This window comes from Bos taurus, chromosome X (genome assembly GCF_002263795.3).
Source record: "Bos taurus isolate L1 Dominette 01449 registration number 42190680 breed Hereford chromosome X, ARS-UCD2.0, whole genome shotgun sequence".
In the NCBI taxonomy this organism is placed as follows: domain Eukaryota; kingdom Metazoa; phylum Chordata; class Mammalia; order Artiodactyla; family Bovidae; genus Bos; species Bos taurus.
In genome coordinates this window covers 93311973-93325444 of record NC_037357.1, presented here as the reverse complement: position 1 = coordinate 93325444, position 13472 = coordinate 93311973, and the positions used below count along the sequence as shown (strand labels likewise).

The 13472-nt window shown below is 39.6% G+C and overlaps 1 protein-coding gene across 2 annotated transcripts in view; it reads right to left on the bottom strand.

The window, feature by feature from the left end:
- KLF8 (KLF transcription factor 8) overlaps positions 1-13472 on the bottom strand; it is a 347285-nt gene that overhangs the window by 125847 nt on the left and 207966 nt on the right. For both annotated transcript variants that reach the window (XM_002700142.6, XM_010822040.4), the window contains exon 2: positions 5971-6044. In XM_002700142.6, coding sequence (XP_002700188.2) covers positions 5971-6042 — 72 coding nt within the window. In that variant the 5' untranslated portion in view covers positions 6043-6044. The remainder of the gene's footprint in view (positions 1-5970; positions 6045-13472) is intronic.

Here is a 13472-nt window from a genome sequence, read left to right as displayed (position 1 = left end):
GCGCCAATGCTGCGACTTATCGCCTCGCCGCCACTCGGTTATCTGGGTGTAAAACCAGCGCACCTTCTCAGGCAAATGTTGACCGTCCAGACCCCCAAGAAGTTTTAGTTAGCAAAGAAGCCTGCTTACAGTTTTATAGATAATGTCTCTCTGGGGCTGCGATTGCCCCCTTCCGGCTCTGGCTGCCTGTCACCGGAGGGGGAAGGTCTGCAGCCGGCTATCTCTGCTATCTCTGTTCAGTCCTTTGTTCCTTGCGGGGGCCTGGTGGTGTCTTAAGTTGGGGCTGGCTTTTCGCGTGGTAGATATCCCACAGTCTGGTTTGCTAGCCCAAATTACTTCGCTCAGATAGTGCTCAGGGTATCCAGGCCAGATTCTTATTCTGAGCGATGCAGCCCACGCCACGCCTCCCTACCCAGCCCCCGCTTGCTAATGGCGTGCAGGTGTCTGCGCTGCTTCTCCGCTGGGGGAGTTACCATAGGGCTCGCAATCTGCGAGTTTTAATTGTTTATTTATTTTTTCTCCCTGTTATGTTGCCCTCTGTGCTTCCAAAGCTCAGCACAGATTCGGCAGTGAGAAGGTTTCCTGGTGTTTGGAAACTTCTCTCTTTTTAAGACTCCCTTCCCAGGACGGAGCTCCGTCCCTCCCTCTTTTGTCTCTTTTTTTGTCTTTTGTATTTTTTCCTACCTCCTTTTGAAGAGTTGGGTTGCTTTTCTGGGTGCCTGATGTCCTCTGCCAGCATTCAGTAGTTGTTTTGTGGAATTTACTCGATGTTTAAATGCTCTTTTGATGAATTTGTGGGGGAGAAAGTGTTCTCCCCGTCCTACTCCTCCGCCATCTTGGCTCCTCCCCCCCTAGGCTCCAGTTTCATCCACCTCATTAGAACTGATTCAAAAGTATTCTTTTTAATGGCTGAGTAATCATCCATTGTGTATATGTACCACAGCTTTCATATCCATTCATCTGCTGATGGACATCTAGGTTGCTTCCATGTCCTGGCTATTATAAACAGTGCTGCAATGAACATTGGGATACATTCGTCTCTTTCAATTCTGGTTTCCTTGGTGTGTATGCCCCACACTGGGATTGCTGGGTCATATGGCAGTTCTATTTCCAGTTTTTAAAGGAATCTCCACAATGTTCTCCATAGTAGCTGTACTAGTTTACATTCCCACCAACAGTGTAAGAGGGTTCTCTTTTCTCCACACCCTCTCCAGCATTTATTGCTTATAGATTTTTGGATAGCTGCCATTCTTACTGGCCTGAAATGATATCTCATTGTGGTTTTGATTTGAATTTCTCTGATAATGAGTGATGTTGAGCATCTTTTCATGTGTTTGTTAGCCGTCTGTATATCTTCTTTGGAGAAATGTCTGTTTAGTTCTTTGGCTCATTTTTTGATTGAGTCGTTTATTTTTCTGGAATTGAGCTGGATGAGCTGCTTGTATATTTTTGAGATTAATTCTTTGTCAGTTGCCTCATTTGCTATTATTTTCTCCCATTCTGAAGGCTGTCTTTTCACCTTGCTTACAGTTCCCTTTGTTGTGCAGAAGCTTTTAATTTTAACTAGGTGACATTTGTTTATTTCTGCTTTTTTTCCCCCAATATTCTGGTAGGTGGGTCATAGAGGATCCTGCTGTGATTTATGTTGGAGAGTGTTTTGCCTATCTTCTCCTCTAGGAGTTTTATAGTTTCTGGTCTTACATTGAGATCTTTAATCCATTTTGAATTTATTTTTGTGTATGGTGTTAGAAAGTGTTCTGGTTTAATTCTTTTACAAGTGGTTGTTCAGCTTTCCCAGAACCACTTGCTAAAGAGATTGTCTTTTCTGCATTGTATATTCTTGCCTCCTTTGTCAAAGATAAGGTGTCCATAGGTGCGTGGATTCATCTCTGGGCTTTCTATTTTGTTCCATTGACCTATATTTCTGTCTTTGTGTCAGTACTATACCGTCTTGATGACTGTGGCTTTGTAGCAGGTTGATTCCTCCAGTTCCATTCTTCTTTCTCAAAACTGCTTTGGCTGTTCGAGGTTTTTTGTATTTCCATACAAATTGTGAAATTATTTGTTCTAGCTCTGTGAAAATACCGTTGGTAGTTTGATAGGGATAGCATTGAATCTAATGATTCCTTTGGGTAGTATACTCATTTTCACTATATTGATTCTTCCAATCCATGAACACGGTATATATCTCCATCTATTAATGCCCTCTTTGATTTCTTTCAGCAGTGTTTTATAGTTTTCTATATATAGGTCTTTTGTCTCTTTCAGTTCAGTTCAGTTCAGTTGCTCAGTCGTGTCCGACTCTTTGCGACCCCATGAATTGCAGCACACCAGGCCTCCCCGTCCATCACCAACTCCCGGAGTCCACCCAAATCCATGTCCATCAAGTCGGTGATGCCATCCAGCCATCTCATCCTCTGTCATCCCCTTCTCCTCCTGCTACCAACCCCTCCCAGCATCAGAGTCTTCTCCAATGAGTCAGTTCTTTGAATGAGGTGGCCAAAGTACTGGAGTTTCAGCTTTAGCATCATTCCTTCTAAAGAAATCCCAGGGCTGATCTCCTTCAGAATGGACTGGTTGGATCTCCTTGCAGTCCAAGGGACTCTCAAGAGTCTTCTCCAAAACCACAGTTCAAAAGCATCAATTCTTCTGTGCTCAGCTTTCTTCACAGTCCAACTCTCACATCCATACATGACCACTGGAAAAACCATAGCCTTGACTACACAGACCTTTGTTGGCAAAGTCATGTCTCTGCTTTTGAATATGCTATCTAGGTTGGTCATAACTTTCCTTCCAAGGAGTAAGCGTCTTTTAATTTCATGGATGCAATCACCATCTGCAGTGATTTTGGAGCCCAAAAAAGTAAAGCCTGACACTCTTTCCACTGTTTCCCTATCTATTTCCCATGAAGTGATGGGACCAGATGCCATGGTCTTCGTTTTCTGAATGTTGAGCTTTAAGCCAATTTTTTCACTCTCCTCTTTCACTTTCATCCAGAGGCTTTTTAGTTCCTCTTCACTGTCTGCATAAGGGTGGTGTCATCTGCATATCTGAGGTGATTGATATTTCTCCTGGCAATCTTGATTCCAGCTTGTGCTTCTTCCAGCCCAGTGTTTCTCATGATGTACTCTGCATAAAAGTTAAATAAGCAGAGTGACAATATACAGCCTTGATGTACTCCTTTTCCTATTTGGAACCAGCCTTTTGTTCCATGTCCAGTTCTAACTGTTGCTTCCTTATCTGCATATAGGTTGCTCAAGAGGCAGGTCATATTCCTAATTCTTTTATTCTGTTATTTGCAATGGTGAATGGAATTGTTTCCTTTGGGAATATATTCACCTAAAGAAAACATTTTTATCTTTAAGTCTGAAACTAATGATTACACAACAAAGGGCTCAGTTTGCACTCTGTACTAAGGATTATATAGGGATGTATCCAGCTTGAGGACAGTTTCTCCTTCCTGAAAAACTTCTGGCTAATCCTGTTATCTTGAAATGTGGATTGTGGGAATGGGTCTAGTAAGATCTTTGCAACCTGTGGACATTCTTTTGATTCATTGTAATAACTAATTGGAGTATATAACTCCATTGCTAAAGACTAGCAGGGGGCACTCTCCATCTCCCTTCTGATGTGTGTGTCATAAGCTTTCTCTATCTCTTTTATACTTTAATAAAACTTTATTACACAAAATCTCTGAGTAATCAAGCCTCATCTCTGGCCCCAGATTGAATTCTTCTCCTCCAGAGGCCAATAATCCCAGCATCTTTCATATTTCAGCAACAACCTTTCAGTATGTCTAATTTTCTTAAAGAGATCTCTAGTCATTTTTAATTCTATTTTTTCCCTATATTTCTTTGCATTGATCACTGAGGAAAGCTGCCTTTTCTCTCCTTTCTATTCTTTGGAACTCTGGATTCAGATGCTTATATCTTTCCTTTTCTCCTTTGCTTTTCACTTCTCTTCTTTTCACTGCTATTTGTAAGGCCTCCCCAGACAGCTTTTTTTTTTTTTTTTAACATTTCTTTTTCTTGGGGATAGTTTTGATCCCTGGCTGCTGTACAATGTCAAAAACCTCTGTCCATAGTTCATCAGGCACTCTGTCTATCTGATCTAGTCCCTTAAATCTATTTCTCACTTCCACTGTATAATCATAAGAGATTTGATTTAGATCATACCTGAATGGTCTAGTGATTTTCCCCACTTTCTTCAATTTAAGTCTGAATTTGGCAATAAGGAGTTCATGATCTGAGCCACAGTCAGCTCCTGGTCTTGTTTTTGCTGACTGTATAGAGCTTCTTCGTCTTTGGCTGCCTAGAATATAAGCCATATGGTCCTGTAATCCCACTCCTAGGCGTACATCTGAGACATAGAGAACAGACTTGTGGTTGCTAATGGGGGTAGGGGAGGGGAGGGGTGGGGGAGGGATGGATTAGGAGTTTGGGATTAGCAGATGCAAAATATTATATATATATATATAATGGATAAACAGCAAAGTCTTATTGTATAGCACAGGAAATGCTATTCAATATCCTGTGATAAACTATAATGGAAAATAATATGGAATACTATATATATACACATATGTATAACTGAATCATTTTGTTGTACAGTAGAAATTAACACAACATTGTAAATCAACTATACTTCAATAAAATAAAATTTTAAAAACTCTTTCTCTATAGATTCCTTAAAAAGCTAGGAACAAATCTACAATATGACCCAGCAATCCCACTACTGTGGAATATACCCCAAGACAACCACAATTCTAAGAAATGTGTACCCCAGTGTTCATTGCAGCACTATTTACAATAGCTAGAACATGGAAGCATCCTAGATGTCCATTGACAGATGAATGGATAAAGATGTGGTACATATATACAATGGACTATTACTCAGCCACAAAAAGAACGAATTTGAGTCAGTTCCAGTGAGGTAGATGAACCTAGAGCCTTTTATACAGAATGAAGTAAGTCAAAAAGAGGAAAACAAATATTGTATATTAATACATATATACAGAATCTATAAAAATCATATCGATGAACCTGTTTGCAGGGAAGGAATGGAGACATAGATGTAGAGAATAGAATTGACACAGTAAGGGAGGGAGCGAATGGGATGAATGGAGAAAGCAGCATCAACATATATGTACTAGCATGTGCAAAATAGATAGCAGTGAGAAGCTGCTATATAACACAGGAAGCCCAGTCTGGTGCTCTGTGATGACCTAGAGTGATGGGGTGAGGAGAGGGGAAGGAGGTTCAAGAGGGAGGGGATATATGGATAATTACAGCTGATTTGCATTGTGGTGTGGCAGAAACCAACACAACACTCTAAAGCGATTTTCCTCCAATTGAAAAATAAATAAATAAAGAAGTACACACAAAAATTATTTCTCTATAGATAGGTAGATAAAGATATGTATATTTGGATAGCTATATAGATAGAGATGTAATTTTATTTTAGGTGTAAAGATACACATACATATATATTATTTGTATCTACAGACATATGGAGTAAATAGATATAGATAGATACAAATTTTATGTATATTTGTAGATACAAGGATAGAGAGAAATTGAAAAATACATATTCTGGTGTTTCTGTCTATCTGTAGAATACTAATGCACTATCCAAAAGAGTTATTGCAAAGATAAAATAAGACATTGAATTTAGTCTTCCGAGTGCTTGAAATATGGAACAGTGCTAGATAAATGATTTCTGTCTTCTACCAAGTGTCTAATCTTGTCCATATAGCCTTGATCCCAAAGGATATACTTCTTTTATGCCAGATTTACTCCCTATTTGAACCAGAAACTTAGGCATCCAAGTATTTTCTGGAAACCTCCCTTCTTTCACTCCTCTCAGTCCCCAACATGTTGTTAGAAAGAAAAATGAGCTTCAGCTTTATGATTACCATGTACTGAACACTATTATGGCTCAATATGAATATTCACTTTCTTGATAACCGACCTGTTTGAACATATGCATTGAGCCACCTTCTGAATTAAGTTGGACCTCCCAGTTGTTTATGAGTTGATCCATATCTGGAAAAGAACCAAGGGAAAGACAATTTAAAAATAAAATCTAACCCACTGTATGGATACAGTATGCCACTAACTCTTGGTTACACATGATTGTATTCTAGAAATATAATTTTTCAGGACTTACTAGATACTAAGAAGTCAGAATTTTGACAACATTCTAATTTGCATATTCTGCTCACCAAGATAGCCCTGACTGGTCCCCAGCAGTATTAGCTGCCTCTTTCCCTCACGTCTTCTATGCATATGAATTTGTTTCTTTCAACGTGTCCAACTAGCACTACCTTCATAGGAATATCCTTATAGCTACATAGTTTCCTGAATTCTCCCCTTTCTGGCCTAATTCTCACTCCATACAGAAGAGTTCCACCCTCCTGTATGGATATTTACTCTAATAAACTTGCTTACACATCAATGCCAAATCTCTCTAAATAAGCATTTTATCTTTCTACTTCTCTTAAACATGCAAGCCAAGAGTGGTTAATATAAACAATTTTCTATTTCTCTTTTAGATAATTTTTTCTTTTTAAAAAAATCAAAGTATAGTTGATGTACAATGTCATATTAGTTGCAGGTGTACAGCACAGTGATTCAGATATATATTCAACTAAAAAAAAATTCACAACCTAAAAGTTGAGTTATGTATTATTTGGCAGGACTTTTTAGGACTTTAAGCCTGGCAGGCAGCATCTTGAGTAAACCCTGAGAGAACTGCTCTGAGGAAGTAAGGGGGGTAGATAGGATATATAGGAGTTTTGCAACACAGAGCAGGTAATCAGAATACCAAAAGATTACTGTTAAAGAAAACCAGAAATCCCAAATTAAAGAAATGATTGTGATGTTGTAGAGTAGCTGAATGAAGCCGCCAAGTGTTTCCTTTTTCCTCTTAATGAAAGTAAACACTAGGTGGCTTCATTCAGCTGCCCTATACTATCATAATCATTTCCATCACTAGTACCTACCAGCACCTCATCAACCAGATTTCCTTTCATTTAGCTACATTCTAATCTCACTAGCGGAGAAGGCAATGGCACCCCACTCCAGTACTTTTGCCTAGAAAATCCCATGGATGGAGGAGCCTGGTAGGCTGCAGTCCATGGGATTACTAGAGTTGGACACCACTGAGCGACTTCATTTTCACTTTTCACTTTCATGCATTGGAGAAGGAAATGGCAACCCACTCCAGTGTTCTTGCCTGGAGAATCCCAGGGACGGGGGAGCCTGGTGAGCTACCATCTATGGGGTCGCACAGAGTCGGACACGACTGAAGTGACTTAGCAGCAGCAGCAGCAGAGGTCACTAGAGGTGAAAATATAGGGCAAGAAAGATGAAGTCATAGCTTGCTTTTGACTTAAATGGTCAGATTTCAGATCACACTAAGTTTCACCAAGTCGATTACAATTAGTTTCATTTATGACCTGGTTGCATTTCAAAAGATAGTCTATAAAACAGTTAATTGTTTTGGATGTCAACTACATTTACTCACAGAAATGTTCATTTTACGGGTCACAATAGCTGCTTAAGACCTAATGTAGTTAAATGAACAGTCAGCGAGGATACAAATTATAATACAGAAACACAAAAGAGTAAAAGATAAACTTATAAATAATTCCTTTGTTTATTGACTGTTAGGAATTAAAGAAAATAGTCTTAATTAGATAATTAGATAGGCAATAATACACAATGAATCTTCTACTGAGATTATGAGGAACATTTCTGGGTCATTATCAAAGAGTTTAGAGAATAAATATCTCCAATTTTCTCTCAAAACACATTTTCTTTTCTTTGATCCATATATATGAGTAGAGCTGTTCTTGTATACATTCAGCACTTACAAAATATTTATGCATAACTACTATGTGTCAGAGGTTATTCTGGGCTTCCCTGATGGCTCAGATAGTGAAGAATCTTCCTGCAATGCAGAAGACCCAGGTTCAATCCCTGGGTCAGGAAGATCCCCTGGAGAAGGGAACGGCTACTCACGCCAGTATTCTTATCTGGAGAATTCTGTGGATAGAGAAGTTTGGCAGGCTACAGTCCATGGGGTCACAAAGAGTGGGAAACAACTGAGGGACTAACACTTTCAGAGTTTACACTAGGCACCTTGTTATCAGTTTTAGATCTGGGTCAACCAGACATGGAGAGTCAGCAAGTATAGAAGAGAGCACTGAACTGGGAGCTAGATGCCCAGGAATTATATCCTATAATCTTTGTCAAGGCATTTTTCTTTCTAAGCCTCAACTTTCCCATGTAAAATTAAAAGATTTTAAATCGTTCTCTGCTGAGCCCTAAGGCTTCTATGAAGCCTCTTTAGGGGTAGGGGTTAGGGTTAATGGAGAAAGAAATCTAGTAATGAATAAGTACTTCAGAAGTCAGATGCAGAAAACTCAACTCTAATTTCCATTAAATTGTAAATTTTTTGAAAGCAGAGATTTTCACCTTTGATGTTTTCTTCAGTAATGTATTTAAAAGGCTTAGAGTAGTGTTTGGTACATGATAGTCTTCAATACATTTTTAAAAGTTTTTGATGAGTGACAGAAAAGGAGAATGAAGTGTGTCTTCTCATTATAAGAAGTGGAAAAGAATAAAAGAAAATTAAAGGGGTTAAAGTATAAGAGATGTTTGAGGTGTAATTAACTGTGAAGTATAAGGGGTCAGAGAGGGCAGCCATTTCTGATTTTAAGAAGGAGGGGGAAAGGAGGTGCAATTGTAGAAAAAGAATGTCTGGTCAGATAATTTTCATACTGTACAGGTGGGCCATAATGAAAGCCAGGAGAGCTTGTTTGGTTGTTGCCAGAAAAATATGTAGGAGAGAGGGGAGATAATTTGGTACTTCCTCTCCATTCATCCAGGACTTTCCTGGTGGCGCAGACGGTAAAGCGTCTGACTACAATGCAGGAGACCCGGGTTTAATCCCTGGGTCGGGAAGATCTTCTGGAGAAGGAAATGGCAACCCACTCCAGTATTTTTGCTTGGAAAATCCCATGGACGGAGAAGCCCGGTAGGCTACAGTCCATGGGGTCGCAAAGAGTTGGACACAACCGAGCAACTTCACTTTCATTTTCTCCATTCATCCATCCCTCGACTAAGGTTTGTTAATTCTAGCCAAGAGAATTTCAAGAGGCCTCTCTTATCTGCTCTTCCTCAATTCCTATGGATTATGAAACAACAGGGTTGAGGAAGCAAAGTGACTTTGATAAGCTATTTAACACCTGTGAACCTCACTTCCTTTATCTGACAAGAGGTAGAGGAAATGTCACATCTATAGGGTTAATGTGAGGATTCAATGGATTAGTACAGGTAAACACACTTAAAATAGCTCTTAGCGTATAAAAAAGTTCTCAATATAATTAGCTATTGTTATCACCACTACCATTATTATTATTAAGGATAAGAATCTTTCTCTCGGGACCAGAAGAATATCTCCTAGGCATCAGACAAGTTGTTTATACTCAGTGTGCTTACAAACCTTCTCCACCTCCTATATTTACAATCTAAATTGTTTACCACTACTATCAATCCATTCTGTGTCAGTGATTGATGGTCACCTTTGACTCTTCTCTCTCCATTTCCAGCCAACTGTTTATCAGATGCACTAAAATGTACAATATGTCTTAAACCTAACTTATCATCTCCAAGTCACTTCCCATTCTTGTCCATACATCATATTGCCTAGGTTAATATCCTGGTTCTGCAACTTTATAACATTAAGACTTCAGGCAATTTTTTCCATCACTGTTTGTCAGTTTCCTCAACTATAAAATAAGGATAATAATAGTACCAGCTCATAGGATTTATCAATTTAATATGTGTTCAAAAGTTTAAAACAGTACCTGGCACAAAGGCATTGTCTGTTTCCCTTACCATAAAGTGAGCCCCACAATAGATACTTCATCTTGTTCTTCTCTGTATCCCTTTCTTTTAGCAGAGTACTTCTCTATACAGTGTGCTAATGGCCAGTGAATGGTCAGGAGATAAGAAAGGTTATTTAATGGCAATAATACTATAATGCAAAGATGGGCTCAATAAAGGACAGAAATGGTAGGGACCTAACAGAAGTAGAAGATATTAAGAAGAGCTGCCAAGAACACTCAGAAGAATTGTACAAAAAAGATGATCAGCACCCAGATAATGAGGATGGTGTGATCACTCACCTAGGGCCAGACATCCTGGAATGTGAAGTCAAGTGGGCCTTAGGAAGGATCACTACAAACAAAGATAGTGGAGGTGATGGAATTCCAGTTGAGCTGTTTCAAATCCTGAAAGATGATGCTGTGAAAGTGCTGCACTCAATATGCCAGCAAATTTGGAAAACTCAGCAGTGGCCACAGGACTGGAAAAGGTCAGTTTTCATTCCAATCCCAAAGAAAGGCAATGCCAAAGAATGCTCAAACTACCACACAATTGCACTCATCTCACATGCTAGTGAAGTAATGCTCAAAATTCTCCAAGCCAGGCTTCAGCAATATGTGAACTGTGAACTTCCAGGTGTTCAAGCTGGTTTTAGAAAAGGCAGAGGAACCAGAGATCAAATTGCCAGCATCTGCTGGATCATCGAAAAAGCAAGAGAGTTCCAGAAAAACATCTTTTTCTGCTTTATTGACTATGCCAAAGCCTTTGACTGTGTGGATCACAATAAACTGTGGAAAATTCTGGAAGAGATGGGAATACCAGACCACCTGACCTGCCTCTTGAGAAACCTGTATGCAGGTCAGGAAGCAACAGTTAGAACTGGACATGGAACAACAGACTGGTTCCAAATAGGAAAAGGAGTACATCAAGGCTGTATATTGTCACCCTGCTTATTTAACTTAAATGCAGAGTACATCATGAGAAAGGCTGAATTGGAGTACACACAAGCTGGAATCAAGAATGCTGGGAGAAATATCAATAACCTCAGATATGCAGATGACACCACCCTTATAGCAGAAAGTGAAGAAGAACTAAAGAGCTTCTTGATGAAAGTGAAAGTGGAGAGTGAAAAAGTTGGCTTAAAGCTCAACATTCAGAAAACGAAGATCATGGCATCTGGTCCCATCACTTCATGGAAAATAGATGGGGAAACAGTGGAAACAGTGTTTGACTTTATTTGGGGGGCTCCAAAATCACTGCAGATGGTGATTGAGCCATGAAATTAAAAGACGCTTACTCCTTGGAAGGAAAGTTATGACCAACCTAGATAACATATTCAAAAGCAGAGATATTGCTTTGCCAACAAAGGTCCGTCTAGTCAGGGCTATGGTTTTTCCAGTGGTCATGTATGGATGTGAGAGTTGGACTGTGAAGAAGGCTGAGCGCTGAAGAATTGATGCTTTTGAACTGTGGTGTTGGAGAAGACTCTTGAGAGTCCCTTGGGCTGCAAGGAGATCCAACCAGTCCACTCTAAAGGAAATCAGTCCTGGGTGTTCATTGGTAGAACTGATGTTGAAGCTGAAACTCCAATACTTTGGCCACCTGATGTGAAGAGTTGACTCATTTGAAAAGACCCTGATGCTGGGAAAGATTGAGGTTAGGAGGAGAAGGGGATGATAGAGGATGAGATGGTTCGATGGCATGACCAACTCGATGGACATGGATTTGGGTGAACTCCGGGAGTTGGTGATGGACAGGGAGTCCTGGCGTCCTGTGGTTCATGGGGTCGCAAAAAGTTGGACATGACTGAGCGACTGAACTGACCTGAAATGAATGGCAATCATCAAGGAGTCTAAAAAATATTATTTTTGTCCTATCTATATCACAAATATTTTAGTCAAATGGCACAAAGGGTATAGCTGATAGTTAGGAATGTTTCAGCCATTTCTGGTTAGTGTCCTCTCACTCAAAGAACAGCCAATTGGAATAGCCACTAGAAAACCCTGGGCAACATTCTAAATGTTGGGAAGAGTGAGTAAACGGAAAGCTATTAGGAAGGTATATATGCTTCTCTCTCTTAAAAAAAAAAAAAAAAAAAAAGTTTTCTTTAACATATAGCCAGACCAAATCTAAAACAGAAGGAAATTAGGGTGTACAGAACAGTCTTAAAGAAAACTCAGGTTTTTTTCAAGGGCTTTATAAACTTTTTGCTTTTCTCTAGAGTTGGTGCCACACTTCAAAGTGTCTGTGACTAAGATGCTCCTTAGAAATTGTTTAAGAATTGGTCAGGAAATACCCAAAGGGGGGTTGGTATTGAGATGTTATTGAGATGTGAACCATATGGGCAGGAGGGCTTCAGAAATGCAAATTACCTACTTAAGATAATAACCATTATTCTGCTTGAATTGGCTCTTCAAACCTTTTTGTCTAGAAGCTAGACTTTCTTGGATTTCCCTGGCAGCCCTGTGGTTAAGACTCAGTGCTTCCACTACATGGGTGTTGGAGGGTGGGGGGAGAGTGGGGGTACCTGTTCCATCCCTGATCCCCTTAAGGGGGAACTAAGATCCTGAATGCTGAGTGGCATGGCCAAAAAAAAAAGAAAGAAAGAAAGAAACATTCTAGAAGCTGGATTTTCTGGTTCTTCTCCTTTTAAAAAATTTATTTATTTATATTTATTTATTGGAGGCTAATTACTTTACAATATTGTATTGGTTTTGTCATACATTGACATGAATCCACCACGGGTGTACATGTGTTCCCCATGCTGAACCCCCCTCCCACCTCCCTCCCCATCCCATCCCTCTGGGTTCTTCTCTTAAGGAAGGGAATACTGGAGGAAAAAAAGGAGAGAGGGAGGAAGATTGAGTCCCATCCATAGCAGGTCAATGTCTCATATATACAAAACATCACAAACCATGCTTCCGGGACTATGACCATAGAAATTTCATAAGATTATACTACTTTTGTCATATTCCAAGTTTATTTTGCTACCCACTGTATTCCACAGTGATCTGCTTGTTTTATGAACATGAACAGTGCCTTCAAAGGACAGGAGCAGGTATTGTTGTTTATTGTTCAGTCACTAAGTTGTGTCCGACTCTTTGCAACCCCATGGACTGCAGCACATCAGGCTTCCCTTTCTTTTACTATCTCCTGCAGTTTGCTCAAATTCATGTCCATTGAGTCAGAGATGCTAACTAACCATCTCATCCTCTAACCATCTCATCCTCTAACCATCTCATCCTCTGCCACTCTCTTCTTTTGCCTTCAATCTTTCTTAGCATCAGGAGCAGGTAACTGACAAGTAAAAACACACCCCACTCTTTGGCCAGAATTGAGGAGGAAAAAGTGTCTATGGATGAAGTAAGAGGTTAAATCTTTAAGGAGGGAAGCAAAGCAGAGCCACTAGAGTCTACAACTACAAAAGAAAGCAAAGAATTGGGGATCTTGACACTGACCTATGAAGTTACTTTGTATCTTAACGAGATAGAGCATTTTGCAATACAAATAATAATCCCTCATGTGCATCTATATAACTTTACAGTAGGGAAATAGAGAGCTTTCATGTATCATTCCCAT